This window comes from Pseudorca crassidens, chromosome 8 (assembly GCF_039906515.1).
Source record: "Pseudorca crassidens isolate mPseCra1 chromosome 8, mPseCra1.hap1, whole genome shotgun sequence".
NCBI classification, from domain to species: domain Eukaryota; kingdom Metazoa; phylum Chordata; class Mammalia; order Artiodactyla; family Delphinidae; genus Pseudorca; species Pseudorca crassidens.
Genome location: NC_090303.1, coordinates 4,193,458 through 4,209,893, shown reverse-complemented (window position 1 = coordinate 4,209,893; position 16,436 = coordinate 4,193,458). Strand labels below are relative to the sequence as shown.

Here is a 16,436-nt window from a genome sequence, read left to right as displayed (position 1 = left end):
AGTTGCTTCATTTGCAAATACTTCCTCCCATTCAGAGGATTGTCTTTTCATCTTGTTTATGGTTTCCTTTGCTGTGCAAAAGCTTTTAAGTTTCACTAGGTCCCATTTGTTTATATTTCCATTTCTCTAGGCGGTGGGTCAAAAGGATCTTGCTGTGACTTATGTCATAGAGTGTTCTGCCTATGTTTTCCTCTAAGAGTTTTATAGTGTCTGGCCTTACCTTTAGGTCTTTAATCCATTTTGAGTTTATTTTTGTGTATGGTGTTAGGAGGGAGTGTTCTAATTTCATTCCTTTACATGTAGCTGTCCAGTTTTCCCAGCACTACTTATTGAAGAGGCTGTCTTTTCTCCATTGTATATTCTTGCCTCCTTTATCAAAGGTAAGGTGACCATATGTGCATGGGTTTACCTCTGGGTGTTCTACCCTGTTCCATTGATCTATGTTTCTGGTTTTGTGCCAGTACCATACTATCTTGATTACTGTAGCTTTGTAGTTTAGTCTGAATTCAGGGAGCCTGATTCATCCAGCTCCTTTTTTCTTTCTCAAGATTGCTTTGGCTCCTTGGTGTCTTTTGTGTTTCCATACAAATTGTGAAATTTTTTGTTCTAGTTCTATGAAAAGTGCCATTGGTAGTTTGATAGGGATTGCATTGAATCTGTAGATTGCTTTGGGTAGTATAGTCATTTTCACAATGTTGATTCTTCCAATCCAAGAACATGGTATATCTCTCCATCTGTTTGTATCATCTTTAATTTCTTTCATCAGTGTCTTATAGTTTTCTGCATACAGGTCTTTTGTCTCCTTAGGTAGGTTTATTCCTAGGTATTTTATTCTTTTTGTTGCAGTGGTAAATGGGAGTGTTTCCTTAATTTCTCTTTCAGATTTTTCATCATTAGTGTAAAGGAATGCAAAAGATTTCTGTGCATTAATTTTGTATCCTGCTACTTTACCAAATTCATTGATTAGCTCTAGTAGTTTTCTGGTAGCGTCTTTAGGATTCTCTATATATGGTATCATGTCATCTGCAAACAGTGACAGCTTTACTTCTTCTTTTCTGATTTGGATTCCTTTTATTTCTTTTTCTTCTCTGATGGCTGTGGCTGAAACTTCCAAAGCTATGTTGAATAATAGTGGTGAGAGTGGGCAACCTTGTCTTGTTCCTGATCTTAGTGGAAATGTTTTCAGTTTTTCACCATTGAGAACAATGTTGGCTGTGGGTTTGTCATATATCGCCTTTATTATGTTGAGGTAAGCTTCCCTCTATGCCTACTTTCTGGAGGGTTTTTATCATAAATGGGTGTTGAATTTTGTCGAAAGCTTTTTCTGCATCTATTGAGATGATCATATGGTTTTTGCCCTTCATTTTGTTAATATGGTGTATCACATTGATTGATTTTCATATATTGAAGAATCCTTGCATTCCTGGAATAAACCCTACTTGATCATGGTGTATGATCCTTTTAATGGGCTGTTGGATTCTGTTTGCTAGTATTTTGTTCAGGATTTTTGCATCTATGTTCATCAGTGATATTTGCCTGTAGTTTTCTTTCTTTGTGACATCTTTGTCGGGATTTGATATCAGGGTGATGGTGGCCTCGTAGAATGAGTTTGGGAGTGTTCCTCCCTCTGCTATATTTTGGAAGAGTTTGAGAAGGGTAGGTGTTAGCTCTTCTCTAAATGTTTGATAGAATTCGCCTGTGAAGCCATCTGCTCCTGGGCTTTTTGTTGGAAGATTTTTAATCACAGTCTCAATTTCAGTGCTTATGATTGGTCTGTTCATATTTTCTGTTTCTTCCTGGTTCAGTCTCGGAAGGTTGTGCTTTTCTAAGAATTTGTCCATTTCTTCCAGGTTGTCCATTTTATTGGCATAGAGTTGCTTGTAGTAATCTCTCATGATCCCTGTACTTCTGCAGTGTCAGTTATTACTTCTCCCTTTTCATTTATACTTCTATTGATTTGAGTCTTCTCTCTTTTTTTCTTGATGAGTCTGGCTAATTGTTTACCAGTTTTGTTTATCTTCTCAAAGAACCAGCTTTTACTTTTATTGATCTTTGCTATTGTTTCCTTCATTTCTTTTTCATTTATTTCTGATCTGATTTTTATGATTTCTTTCCTTCTGCTAACTTTGGGGTTTTGGGGTTCTTCTTTCTCTAATTGCTTTAGGTGTAAGGTTAGGTTGTTTATTTGAGATTTTTCTTGTTTCTTGGGGTAGGATTGTATTGCTATAAACTTCCCTCTTAGAACTGCCTTTGCTGCATGCCATAGGTTTTGGGTCATCATGTTTTCTTTGTCATGTGTTTCTAGGTATTTTTTTGATTTCCTCTTTGATTTCTTCAGTGATCTCTTTGTTATCAAGTAGTATATTGTGTAGCCTCCATGTATTTGTATTTTTTACAGATTTTTTCCTGTAATTGATATCTAGTGTCACAACGTTGTGGTCAGAAAAGATACTTGATACAATTTCAATTTTCTTAAATTTACCAAAGCTTGATTTGTGACCCAAGATATGATCTCTCCTGGAGAATGTTCCATGAGCACTTGAGAAGAAAGTGTATTCTGCTGTTTTTGGATGCAGTGTCCTATAATTATCATTAATTCCATCTTGTTTAATGTATCATTTAAAGCTTGTGTTTCCTTATTTATTTTCATTTTGGATCATCTGTCCATTGGTGAAAGTGGGGTGTTAAAGTCCCCTACTATGATTGTGTTACTGTCGATTTCCCCTCTTATGGCTGTTAGTATTTGCCTTATGTATTGAGGTGCACCTATGTTGGGTGCATAAATATTTACAATTGTTATATCTTCCTCTTGGATTGATCTCTTGATCATTATGTAGTGTCCTTCTTTGTCTCTTGTAATAGTCTTTATTTTAAAGCCTGTTTTGTCTGATATGGGAATTGCTACTCCAGCTTTCTTCTGGTTTCCATTTGCATGGCATATCTTTTTCCATCCCCTCACTTTCGGTCTGTATGTGTCCCTAGGTCTGAAGTGGGTCTCTTGTACATAGGTGTACAAGAGTGGGTCTCTTGTACATAGGTGTGCATATATAGGTGTCTTGTTTTTGTATCCATTCAGCCAGTCTATGTCTTTTGGTTGGAGCATTTAATCCATTTACATTTAAGGTAATTATCAATACATATGTTCCTATTACCATTTTCTTAATTGTTTTGGGTTAGTTAGTATAGTTGTTTTCCTTCTCGTGTGTTTCCTGCCTATAGCATTTACTGTAAAGCTGGTTTGGTGGTGCTGAATCCTCTGAGCTTTTGCTTGTCTGTAAAGCTTTTGATTTCTCTGTCAAATCTGAATGAGATACTTTCTGGGTAGAGTAATCTTGGTTGTAGGTTTTTCTCCTTCATCACTTTAAATATGTCCTGCCACTCCCTTCTGGCTTGCAGAGTTTCTGCTGAAAGGTCAGCTGTTAACCTTATGGAGATTCCCTTGTATGTTATTTGTTGTTTTTCCTTTGCTGCTTTTAATATTTTTTCTCTGTTTAATTTTTGGTAGGTTGATTAATATGTTCTTGGCGTGTTTATCCTTGGATTTATCTTGTGTGGGACTCTCTGTACTTCCTAGACTTGATTAACTGTTTCCTTTCCCATATTACCTTTTTGTTTTGTTTTTTTTTTTTGCGGTACTCGGGCCTCTCACTGTTGTGGCCTCTCCCGTTGTGGAGCACAGGCTCCGGACGTGCAGGCTCAGCGGCCATGGCTCACGGGCCCAGCCGCTCCGTGGCATGTGGGATCTTCCCAGATCAGGCCAGGAACCCGTGTCCCCTGTATCGGCAGGCGGACTCTCAGCCACTGCACCACCAGGGAAGCCCCCTTTCCCATATTAGGGAAGTTTTCAACTATAATCTCTTCAAATATTTTCTCAGTCCCCTTTTTTTCTCTTCTACTTCTGGGATGCCTATAATTCGAATGTTGGTGCATTTAATGTTGCCGCAGAGGTCTCTGAGACTGTCCTCAATTCTTTTCATTCTTTTTTCTTTATTCTGCTCTGCAGTAGTTATTTCCACTATTTTATCTTCCAGGTCACTTATCTGTCCTTCTGCCTCAGTAATTCTGCTATTGATTCTTTCTAGAGAATTTTTAATTTCATTTATTGTGTTGTTCATCATTGTTTGTTTGCTCTTTAGTTCTTCTAGGTGCTTATTAAACGTTTCTTGTGTTTTCTCCATTCTATTTCCAAGATTTTGGATCATCTTTTCTATCATTACTCTGAATTCTTTTTCAGGTAGAATGCCTATTTCCTCTTCATTTGTTTCGTCTGGTGGGTTTTTACCTTGCTCCTTCATCTGCTGTGCGTTTCTCTGTCTTCTCATTTTGCTTAACTTACTGTGTTTAGTGTCTCCTTTTCGCAGGCTGCAGGTTCGTAGTTCTTGTTGTTTTTAGTGTATGCCCCCAGTGGGTGAGATTGATTCAGTGGGTTGTGTAGGCTTCCTGGTGGAAGGGACCAGTGCCTGTGTTCTGGTGGATGAGGCTGGATCTTGTCTTTCTGGTGGGCAGGTCCACGTCTGGTGGTGTGTTTTGGGGTGTCTGTGGAGTTATTATGATTTTAGGCAGCCTCTCTGCTAATGGGTGGGGTTGTGTTCCTGTCTTGCTAGTTGTTTGGCATAGGGTGTCCAGCACTGTAGCTTGCTGGTTGTTGAGTGGATCTGGGTCGTAGCCCTGAGATGGAGATCTCTGGGAGAGCTTTCACTGTTTGATATTACGTGGAGCCAGGAGGTCTCTGGTGGACCAATATCCTGAACTCAGCTCTCCCACCTCAGAGGCTGAGGCCTGATACCCGACCAGAGCACCAAGACCCTGTCAGCCACACAACTCAGAAGAAAAGGGAGAAGAAAATAAATAAATAAATAAATAAAATAAAATAGAGTTATTAAAATAAAAAATAATTATTAAAAACAAAAAGTTTTTTTAAGTAATTAAAAAAAGAAAGGAAGAAAGAAGAGAGCAACCAAACCAAAAAACAAATCCACCAATGATAACAAGCACTAAAAACTATACTATGAAAAAAAAAAAAGAGAGAACCCTAGGATAAATGGTAAAGGCAAATCTATATAGACAAAATCACACAAAGCATACACATACACACTCATAAAAAGAGAAAAAGGAAAAAAAAAAAAAAATATATATATATATATATATATATATATATATATATATATATATCTCGTTGCTCCCAAAGTCCACCATCTCAATTTTGGGATAATTCGTTGTCTATTCGAGTATTCCACAGATGCAGGTACATCAAGTTGATTGTGGAGATTTAATCTGCTGTTCCTGAGGCTGCAGGGAGAGATTTCCCTTTCTCTTCTTTGTTCACACAGCTCCTGGGGTTCAGCTTTGGATTTGGTCCCGCCTCTGCCTGTAGGTCGCCTGAGGGCATCTGTTCTTTGCTCAAACAGGACCGGGTTAAAGTAGCAGCTGATTGGAGAGCTCTGGCTCACTCAGCTGGGGGGGGGTGGGGGGGTGGGCGTGGGAGAGAGTGTATGGAATGCAGGGCGAGCCTGAGGCACACTGTGTGTTCTCCTGGGGAAGTTGTCCCCGATCATGGGACCCTGGCAGTGGTGGGCTGCACAGTCTCCCAGGAGGGGAGGTGTGGATAGTGACCTGTGCTCGCACACAGGCTTCTTCGTGGCTGCAGCAGCAGCCTTAGCGTTTAATGCCCATCTCCGTTGTCATGCTGATAGCTGTGGCTCGCGCCCGTCTCTGGAGCTCGTTTAGGCGGTGCTCTGAATCCCCTCTCCTCACGCACCCTGAAAAAGTGGTCTCTTGACTCTTCGGCAGTTCCAGACTTTTTCCCAGACTCCCTCCCGGCTAGCTGTTGTTCACTAACCCGCTGCAGGCTGTGCTCACGCCGCCAACCCCAGTCCTCTCCCTGCGCTCTGTCCTAAGCCCGAGCCTCAGCTCGCAGCCCCGCCCGCCCCGGCGGGTGAGCAGACAAGCCTCGGGCAGGTGAGTGCTGGTTGGCACCGATCCTCTGTGCGGGAATCTCTCCGTTTTGCCCTCCGCACCCCTGTTGCTGCGCTCTCCCCCGCGGCTCCAAAGATTCCCTCCGCCACCCTCCGTCTCCGCCAGTGAAGGGGCTTCCTAGTGTGTGGAAACCTTTCCTCCTTCACAGCTCCCTCCCACTGGTGCAGGTCCTATCCCTATACTTTTGTCTCTGTGCTTTTTTTTTCTTTTGCCCTCCCCAGATACATGGGGACTTTCTTGCCTTTTGGGAAGTCTGAGTTCTTCTGCCAGCGTTCAGTATGTGTTCTGTAGGAGTTGTTCCACGTGTAGATGTATTTCTGATGTATTTGTGGGGAGGAAGGCGATCTCCACATTTCACTGCTCCGCCATCTTGAAGGTCTCCCCTGCAGTTTGTTGTTCACTGAGTCTATGTTCTTGTCTCCGGGACCAGAATTCCACTCAGCAGCTGTTTGAGTATGGGCCTGTTGGCAACAAAAATCTCTCCGTTTTTGTTTGGTATATTTTTATCTTATTTTCATTATTGAAGGAACTTTTCACTGATGGTCAAATCCTTGGTTAGAGGTTATTTTCTCCTGCCTTTCACCCATCCCATTGTCTTCTAACTCCCATCATTCAAGTTAAAAAGTTAGCTGTTCCTCCTCTCATAGCTTCTGTGAAAGTAAAGTGTGTCTTCCTCCGGTTGCTTTCAACGTTTTCTCTTTGTCTCTGTTTTCCATGATGTTCCTGGGTGGTTTTGTTTGTTTGTTCGTTTTTGTTTCGTTTTTATCCCACTCCTAGATTCTGTAGCTTGGTGGGGTTTTTTTAGTTTTGGAAAATTCTTGGCCCTTATCTCAAACATTTCTTCTAAGCCGTTCTCTCTCTTCCCCTCTCATGGGAGTGCAGTTGTACCTGTGTTAGACCTTTTCATCATGTCCCAAATATGTTAACTTTAGAAACGAGTACCGCAGGGCCTCAAGCTGGAAATGAGCTTACATCCATAAAGGACAGTGAGGAGGAAGATGCAGCCCACTTGATACCTGAGTTTTCTCTTCCTGACCTTGTTTCTTTTCTGTGTGGTTTGAGTGGGTAATTGGGGAGCGTAGGTTGGGATGTTGGGAGTGTACGAGACTTTGCAGGGCCCGTAGTGCTTATTTCCTGGGGAAATAAAGCAGGAGCCACTGAGCTGCTTGGGCAGGGAGCCTGGTGGGTAGGAAGAGCGCTGGTTTGGGAACAGGCTCGTACATTCAGATCCTGAATCCCTACTTTACCATGACCTTGAGCAACTTGCTTCACTTCTTTGTGTTCTATTATTTGTAAAATGGGGATAGAGTACATATTTCGTAAAATGGGGAAGATTAAATAAAAGAGCAGCATAAAGCACTTAGAAGAGAGCTTTGCCTGTAGCAGCGTTCAGTAAGGTTGTTGTTCTTCTCTCATCATTATTACACTGTTACTGCCCTGCTTACTTCCTGCCCACCCAGGATCCCAGGACGGTCGGCGGTAACTGTCTATGGAGGGTTGGCGGTGGCAGGCCCCAGAGACAGTGCTCTGTTGGGTGTTTGTGCTTGAGTTCACCAGCCTGTTGGCAGGGATTGCTCATTGTTCTGTATGACTGTTGCCCCCCACGGCCGTGGGTTTGCCACATCTGGGGCTTTGGGGGCTCCCGAGGCCCCCCGTACCCAGTGGCTGACTCTGGCCTTCCTTTCCCCTTCAGTATGGAATGCTCCTTTACCAGAACTACAGAATCCCTCAGCAGAGGAAGGCCATGCTGTCCCCCTTCTCAACTCCAGTGGTAAGTAAAGCTGCCGGCCCCAAAACCAAGTTCCTTCTCAGCTGCCGCGTCAGCGTGTGCTGTGGACATCTCGTTTCCGACGAGGCTGACCAGAGAAGCTGCAGAACGAGCTTGTGCGTTTCAGAGAAGCCAGAATATCTGTCCACCTTGCGTTTCCCAGAAGGTGGACCTGGTCGTCCCAACAGCGTGCCTGCCGGGAGCAGATTCCTCTGCCACCCTCACCCTGTCCCCGCGTCTCCCCGCAGGGTGGCCTCAGTAGATGGCTCCATTTAAGGGCTCTCTAGTCACGTGCTCAGAAATGTCGACAGCAACTCTCAGCTCTGCTGAGGAGCCGCCTTCCCGCCTTCGCTTTTGTCCATTTCAGCTGTGGGACCCGCGGTGCTGTTGACCATGACGCTTAAGTCTTTCTCTGTGAGAATTGAGACTGTAGTGAGTCATCTTGTGTTCTCAGGATGGACTTTAGTTCCCAGAGGTGCAGAAATGCTTCATCCTCTCCAACTATGATCTTAACAGCCCCTCGATGTCCATTCCTAGATGTCAAACTATCCCACAGAGCGAGTCCCTGGGTTTCCCTGAACTAACTTACCCGACTCGGCTGTGGTGAGGGCTGGCTTGCACTTGACGTTTCCATTTCTTTGATGAGTTTTAGTGCATGTTCGGGACCCCGTGAAACGCCACACAGTCCCAATCCTGTGGGTACCAGCAGCCTCACCAGTGGCCTTCGAGTACCTCGAGAGGACTGGAACGTTTCTTTGTTCTTCTTGAGAAAAACCCAAGCCATTTTTAGTCCAGGGGTGCTTGCGGCACTGAACGTTCCATCTGATCCTTAGAGAGTTGGGGTGGTGGAGGGACTTGCCCGTCCTCTCCTGCCCCTCCCCAGGCACAGCTGTTCTGTGCCAGGGTTCCCACCTGCTCCCTGGCTGCTTCCCTGCATCTTAAGAACTCACGGCCTCTCGTTTCCAGCGCAGTGTCTCTGAGAACTCCCTCGTGGCCATGGATTTTTCTGGACAAACAGGAAGAGTGATCGAGAACCCAGCTGAGGCTCAGAGTGCAGCCCTGGAAGAAGGCCACGCCTGGAGGGTAAGGCCATGGCCCTGTCCCGCCAGGACGGGCTCCCTCGCGGTGGCCACTCCACGCCTGGTCTGCCCCCCGAAGAAGGGCTGTGTGCTGGCGTCAGGGGGTGAGAGGCTGGGAGGGTGGGTGGCTGTGAGTTCTCAGCTGCAGGAAGCCTTGGCCCTCCTGGGCTCCTCCACGTGCCCAGCACCCTGCCACCCCACCACCCTCGTCCCTGGGCTCCCGTGGGGGGAGGGGCAAGGAGCAGAGCCCTGGGTTCCCCTGGCTCGCAGCCCCGTTCCTGCTGGAGTCTTCCGGGCGGACAGAGCGTGAGGCCAGGTATTCCGAGTGTGGCTCGACCTCTAACTAGCTTCACAGCCTTGGACAGTCTTTTTACTCTGAGGCCCAAGTTCCTAATCTCCAGATGGATGACTATCTCCCAACTTGCAAGCTTTTCTGAGCTTTAAAGACAGTGTACAAAACACAAGCCCACAGCTCTGGCTCCGAAAGCCTCCCCCCCTTCAGCCTCAGAGTGCGCAGAAAAGGAGAATGCACCCAAAGCCACGACCAGTGTTCAGACCTGCCTGAGTTCCCTGGAAAATCTCGTGCTTTTCTCCTAAGATGTATTGGGAACTTCACTCCATGTCTTGTGTGTGACAAACATGTCTCTGCTTCCATACTGGAATCCTTAGAAATATACTAGGATGGGGATGCTTCTGGTTTTGTTTTTAACAACTGCCGCCTGTAAGCTGTCTGTCCTTGTGGTCACATGGGACTGAGGTGTCTGTCATTCCGTGGTCGAGGGCCCTGTCACCTGGCCAGCTCCCCGCCCCAGCTGTGTCCCGGGTGGCGTGCTGTTTGTGTCACTCTGCTGTCTTAGCGCTAACGCGGGATTTCTTTTGCAGAAGCGAAGCACGCGGATGAACGTCCTCGGGAGCCAGAGCCCCCTCCACCCTTCCACCCTAAGTACAGGTAAACGCTGGCATCTTAGCCTGATATTTTTGTACATAAATAAAATAAAAGAGCTCCCAACCCTCCCCGAGCTTCCCAACGTTGTCCAGGCCCAGAGCGCAGCACGAAAGCTGCGGCCACGGAAATCCGGGCCCCGTGTGGACCTGAGTGAGCTCGCAGGGCAGCTGCTGTGCGTGGGCCCCAGGCTACCCACCTTTCTCTGTTTCCCGCAGTGATTCACAGGACACAGCACTGGTTTCACGGCAGGATCTCCAGGGAGGAGTCACACCGGATCATTAAGCAGCAGGGGCTCGTGGACGGGTAAGGGACACGACGGACAGGGTGGGCGTCTGCTGAGGGTCTGCTGGGCTCAGCTCCTCAGAGCATCCTGAAGTGGGGTGCGGGGCTGGGCAGCGGTTGCAGCCTCGTTCTAAGGAGGAGCAGTGTGCTCAGGGAAACGAGGATGCTGCAGGGTTTGCACAGCTACGGAGTGGAGAGAGGGATTGCAGTCCATTTCTGTCCACACGCTAAAATCATTCTCTACCTCCGTGATGGAATTCGAACAGATGAAGAACGCACGTTGCTTCTTTCGGATCAGTAAGGCAGTGGGCCAGTGGAAAACCGTATCTTCTTGCCCACACCTTTTGCTTTATGCCTTATATCGTTGGCCTTTGCCCCAGCCACCCCAGATCTTAGTACGCAGAGCAGCAAAGCTGTATCATTCCTCACAGTTAGGGCTGCTTGGGTGGCTCTTCCCACCGGGGCCAGCAGGACTCACGTGCCTGGTGGCCAGTGCCGGCCATGGCTGGGTGCCGAGGTGCCTGGGCACAGGCCTCTGGCAGGTTAGCTTGGGTCCGTCATGGCCATCACGGGGATCCCAAGGGTAAGAGGTCAACCCCAGTGCACAAGCAATTCTCAGGGTGACACCCCCATGGTCAAGGCAAACCCGGCAGCCAGGCTCAGCATCACTGTGAATGAGAGGAAGCTGCCCCGGGTGTGGCTGCAGACATGTGAGTGGCCGTGACCGCGGCATGGTCCCTCCCGAGCTCAGCCCGAGTCGTGCCTCCACCCCCACCCCCCACCCCCACATAAAGAGGCCCAGACGAGTTAGTTGGATGCCCTGGTCCATCCTTGTCGTGGCTGCCTCTCCCTGGGTCTACTCAAAAGACAGGCTCTCGGGAGCTGCTCAGCTCACAGCAGTCCTTTTGTTCTTCACATCCTTCATCTTTAAAAAGTTTTATCATGGAACTCTAAAACTTCACATGAGGGAGGAGAGGGTGAGGAACCCTGTCTACCTCTTGCCCAGCTTCAGAATTTGCTCACCTGAGCTGGTCTCTTCCCCTTCCTACATTTTTATTATTTTTTTCTCCTCTTCTCCTCTTTGCCTTCCTCTCCTTCCTTCTAACTTTTCCCACTTTTCTTCCTCTACTTTTCCTTCTTCTGAGCTGTTTTAAAGGAAACCCCCGACGTTCGGAATTTTTACCAGTAACTGTATTTCAGTGAGTGTCTGAAAAATAAGGACCCTTTTCTTCTGAGACAACCGCACTATCGTCGTTGCATCTAAAATAAACAAGAGTTGCTTAGTGTCCTCAGAAGTCCCATCACGTTCACACACACGGAAGTCCTTTAAATGTAGTTGGTCTAAAGCAGGATCTCCCCGTGGCGTCTGGTTGAAGTGTCTCTGTCTCCCTTAATATAATAGTAGTCTCCCCACCACTCCATTTTCTTTCCTTTTTTTTTTTTTTTTTATATCTTTCCTTTGTTGAAGAAGTAGGTCATTTGCTAATTGTGTACCTGTGGTTTCTTTGACTGTGTTCCTCTGTCTCCCTCGTTTCCTGTAAAGTGTGGGCAGAGGCTTGGTTAGACTCAGAGCCTTCTTCCGAGAAGCCTTCTGCAGAGCTTCGGGGCTGCATGTCTGTACTGCCCACTTCCTCATCCCGGGCTGGGCGGGGGTCTTGCGTTGTCAGCCGGGCCCCCAGTCCAGCTCCCAACCCCCTACACCGAAGGGTCTGAGCCACTGACCCCGCCCAGGTTTATTGTTTCATTAGAGGTCCCAGAGTCATTGTTTTCTAATTCTGTTATTCCTTCATCATTCCTTAGCTAAAATCCTTTTCCTTGTCACAGATTTGTTCTTCTGGGAAAGGTAGCTGAGTGCTTCGTTTTTCTCTTTGTCAGTTTTCAGGATCCCGGTTTGGTGTTCTGCCATCTTCCGGTGCCTACAAACGAGGTGTTCCGTTTTGGTTTTTAACTCTCATGATGAACTTAGATACTATGTGTTTAATTTGTTTCAATCCAAGCTTAAAGTTCTTCATGTTCCCTATGCCCTCTTTTTGTCCCACGGGGCAGGCCTCTTTCAAGTTGGTTCCTGAGTTCTTTTGACCCAACACTAATAGCGTTTGCTTTCTGGTGTGACACATTCTCTTAAGGGCCCTAATTCTTTGTCGCGGAAAATGGCGTCTGGAAACCAAATCGGTAGGTCTTTTCCATGGACAGAACTAGGACATAGGCTTTTTAAACTGAAAAACAGATTACAGGTTCACATTGATATTGCCAATTCAAATGGAAAATTACAGGGTGTGTACGCCTTTGATTTTATTGTCTCTCTCTTCTCTTCCTCTGAAAAATCTTACTAATGACAGTCGCTTACTTGTTTTACCTCACTCTGTACTTGTCTGCTGTACCCCATATCACATCATGAAAATATTGATAATATTACTTCAGTACTACAGAATTCACACTTCTTTGCAGCCCTTTTGATCCTTAAGGAATAGTCCAGGCAGGTCATGTTAAAGTACCAACCTTAGGGTAATTCTTCTCCGTGGTTCCACCACCAAACTGCCACGTCTTCAGGTTCATTCCTCTGTTTCTGATTTTTGTTAAGTGGATCTGATTTATTTCCTCTTCAGTTTAATGCTGCTTTTAAAACTATGTAAAACATTGCCTTGGTTCCAAAGTCAAAAGGTATAAAACCAGGTACTTTGCCTGGTGACTCTCCTCTGCCCCCAACTCCACAATGGGTAAACATTTTCATCAGTGTTTGTTTGTTTATCCTTCTGTTGTTTCCTTTTAAAAATATAAGCAAAACCCATTTGTTTCTGTAGTCTGCCTCATCTTAACGAGGGCATGTACTGGCCACAGAGGTCCAACCCTGAGCGTAGCTGCAGCCTGAGAGTGCTGGGGTGGGATGGCCAGGAGGGCTGCCCGCTTCCTTGTCCCCTGCTGGGTTCTCTTTCACACGATAGAGCTTCATTGTTTCCAGGCTTCTGTTATGACACACTGTGCCCCATCTTCATGTTTTTGCTAGTGTCTCTTTGCCGGTGAGTTCGAAGAAGTGGGAGTGTTGAACGGAGGCTGGGTCTCTAGCATATGATTAAGGGCCAGTTTCATTTCCAATCCTTTTTGTGTTGCTGAACTGTTGGTACATACCTGCCCAGTTTTCTACATCCACTTTTCTTGTATATACTGTTCTTTTTAATTAATTTTGTTTATTTTAAATTTTGTCTGCTTTGGGCCTTCGTTGCTACACGCAGGCTTCCTCTAGTTGCAGCGAGCGGGGGCTGCTCTTCATTGCGGTGTAGTTGTGGCTCGCGGGCTCTAGCACGCAGGCTCAGTAGTTGTGGCGCATGGGCTTAGTTGCTCCGCGGCATGTGGGATCTTCCCAGACCAGGGATCGAACCCGTGTCCCCTGCATTGGCAGGCGGATTCTTAACTACTGCGCCACCAGGGAAGCCCCTACATCCATTTTTTGCAAACATTTTTTTCCCAGGTTGTCATTTGTCTTTTTGACTTAGCTGATGGGGGTTTGGGTTTTGGTTATACAATTTTTCTAAGTATGGTCAAGTTTATCTTTTCTGTCCTTTAGCCTGTATCTTTCTGGATTTTTGAGTCATAGTCATATAACTCAGTCACAAAGGAGTTTGCTCATGTTATCCTCTAGAGCTTGTATTGTTTCTCTGCTCCCTTCCTTCCTTCCTTTTTTTTCATGATTACTTCCTCCTTTTTTGCTTGTCCATTTTTGTGCGTTTAGATCCCAGGTACAGTTCAGAATTTATTTATCCCGGTGCACTGTTTAAGGACGGGTCTGATTTTTTTTCCCATGTGGCTGTACAGTTGTTCCAAACGACTTATTTGAAATGTCACTTGATCATAGAACAGTCCCTTTTAGAGCCTTAGAGATGACCCCCCCTGACTACAAACAAGATGCTTCTCCTCTGAACTTTCTGCCTAAGAGAGAAAAGCCTACCCTCCGAAATTCCTCTCTTAGTGATGTTCTTTGCCTGTAGGTTTGTGTGTGTCTCCAGGGCTTCAAGGACAAGATGCTTACCCATTACAGCCCTAAATCCTATCTGAAGTGAGCCCTCAGATGTTCTCGCGGTGTCCCATTTACCGTATCACCTGTGAGATTCGTTCCAAGGAAGCCAAGTGGGTTTGCTTACCAGGTGACGTAAGTCATAAGCCAGTAATTCAAGAGGCAAGTGTGAGTAGAAAGGAAAGGTGCTTTAATCAGAAGAAAAGCCAGCAATCTGGGGAGAAGGTGGACTCATGTCCTAAGACCAACTCTGAAGATTCTGCTCAGCCATGACAGTTTTTAAAGGGAAAAACGGTGACAGGTGGAGAGGAAGAATCCCAGTGAGTCATCGAGGCAGGAGGTTGGGTTCTGCATCCTTCTCCATTGCATGCAGACTGACTGATTCTTCAGATGTTATCTTGCCAAGTGATGTGCCTGCAGTATTGCTAAGGGGGCTGTTGAGGATAGAGAGCCAGTCATTATTTAACTGCTTCATTCTTCATTCTTACCTCTTTTTATCCAGGAAAAGAATCAGCAGGTTAGACAAGGCATGGTGTGTGTTCAGGAGAGCATAGGTCAGGAGTTAGTTTCAATTGCCTAGTGATTCATTCCTGTAATTAGGTTCTTTTAACATTAGAGGGGGACAGAAATGGGCCAACAGGAAAGGGGCAAAAGAGCTGCTTTTGACAATGCCAGAGAAGTGAAGGTTCCACAGGACATGTCACTTGGTGCCGTGGCCACAGCATCCCTCCTGGGGCCCAGGGCGGTGGCACCTACATCCCTGAGGGGCTGACACATCCAGGCTCAGGAAGGGGACGCGGGGGACCAGTGTGTTTTGAAGAAGCTTCCCCAGTGGTTGTGAGCTCAGGCCCAGCCGGCCCACTTTGCGTTAAAAGGAGCTGTCCTCGGGCAGGGGAGCCTGGGGCGGACAAACCGTGTCTGTCTTTCAACTTTTCCTGGAGTCTAGCGCCAGTTGGTGCGGTTGCCTCTGTCCAGCCTTGCTGAGAAGTGCGGGCATCCCTCTGCCACCTTTCCTCCCCCGCCTGCCTTGTTTCTGTCTGTCCTCCCTGGGGTCTGAGTTGCGTCTAAGGTTATCATTTTCAATCCCAACATCCGGCTGCTGGCGCTCTAGCAAACCAAAAGGCAGGGTGACGGGACATCGCCTGAGGTGTCATTGCAGTGATGCCACATCGTCCGTTCATCCCCTTGTTCAGGGCGGAAATGTGCTGGGGAAACAAGGTAAATTAAATCATCAATTCCTAGTCATTACCCCTCCCTGCAGAGGTAATGGAGGGAAGCCGACGTAGAGAGTCAGACAACAAGCAGAAAACAGGGCTGGAAGGCAGGCCAGGACAACCGTTACAAAACCCCGCTTCCTAGACCTTCAGCCTCAAGTCACTGATGGAGTTGGCGTGAGGGGGGCCGGAAAGAGACAGCAGAGCCTGCAGTCAACCCGTGAGGCGGCTCTGAAGTCCGCTGGGTCCGGGCACCCCCCGCAGGTGACCTGTGCGCGCGTGCAAGCACGGGTCTGTGCACACGTGTACGTGTGTGCGTGTTGCGCTCACGCCCCCAGGCCTGCAGGGCCTGCCGCGGGGCCGGCACTCGCTGGCTGCCCCCTCCCTTCCCCTCTTTCCGCTGACAGACCATCCCAGAGCCTGGGACAGAAGGAGCTCTTCAAGGGGCCAGTCCCGCGCTGTGGGCCCCCCTGCGGATCTTCCCCCAGGGCTCCTGTTGGGACCTGTGGCGTTTAAGGCTCTGTGCCCCCCGTCCCGCCCCTGCCTCATTCACACTCAGGGTCAAGCCCCGCCACCCCCTTCTTGTCCCCTGTGCCTGTCTGTCATGAGCTGGTCCCTCTGTCCGTGCCCCAGGCCCCTCCGCTGGGTGGAAGGCAACGTCTTTGTCAAGGCTTGACTTCTTTGCAGCTCTCCCTCCCCTGGGGCAGAGCGGGGTGCCGTCCCAGGGCTAACGCAGCCAGCTCAGAAAAGCGTAGGGTGCTCACCGGCCACGGAGGAACCACCTGCACGCTTGCTACTGCTGTGCCGGAGCTCCTCCCTGGTTTCTGCTGCTGTGTGACCTTGGAGAAGTTGCCTGACTTCTCTGGGCCCTGCTGCCCTCACTGTAAAATGGGGACAGTGACAGGGCCACTGTGAGTCCTGAGCGAGGCAGTGTGTGCAGTGCCAGGACTGCCACACACCTGAGCTGTGCTATCGCTCTGATCTCCCCCGACCCCTTTGTGCTTTCATGAATGGACACGTGAGCCTTGGCTCCAGTCCTCACATTCCTCAGCACTTTCATTCCATGCTCCATTCTGATGACCTAAGCAGAGGCATCCGTGGCATGTTAGCCCCCAGCCTGGTCTCTGCAGTAGCCATCCCCCGGCCTGCCCCGAAATCCCTG

General features: G+C 47.5%; 1 protein-coding gene across 7 annotated transcripts in view; it reads left to right on the top strand.

Annotated features, from left to right (window-relative positions):
- GRB10 (growth factor receptor bound protein 10) overlaps positions 1–16,436 on the top strand; it is a 201,202-nt gene that overhangs the window by 176,088 nt on the left and 8,678 nt on the right. For all 7 annotated transcript variants that reach the window (XM_067745662.1, XM_067745661.1, XM_067745664.1 and 4 more), the window contains 4 exons: positions 7,670–7,747; positions 8,711–8,827; positions 9,706–9,772; positions 9,985–10,072. In XM_067745662.1, the coding sequence (XP_067601763.1) occupies positions 7,670–7,747; positions 8,711–8,827; positions 9,706–9,772; positions 9,985–10,072 (350 nt within the window). The remainder of the gene's footprint in view (positions 1–7,669; positions 7,748–8,710; positions 8,828–9,705; positions 9,773–9,984; positions 10,073–16,436) is intronic.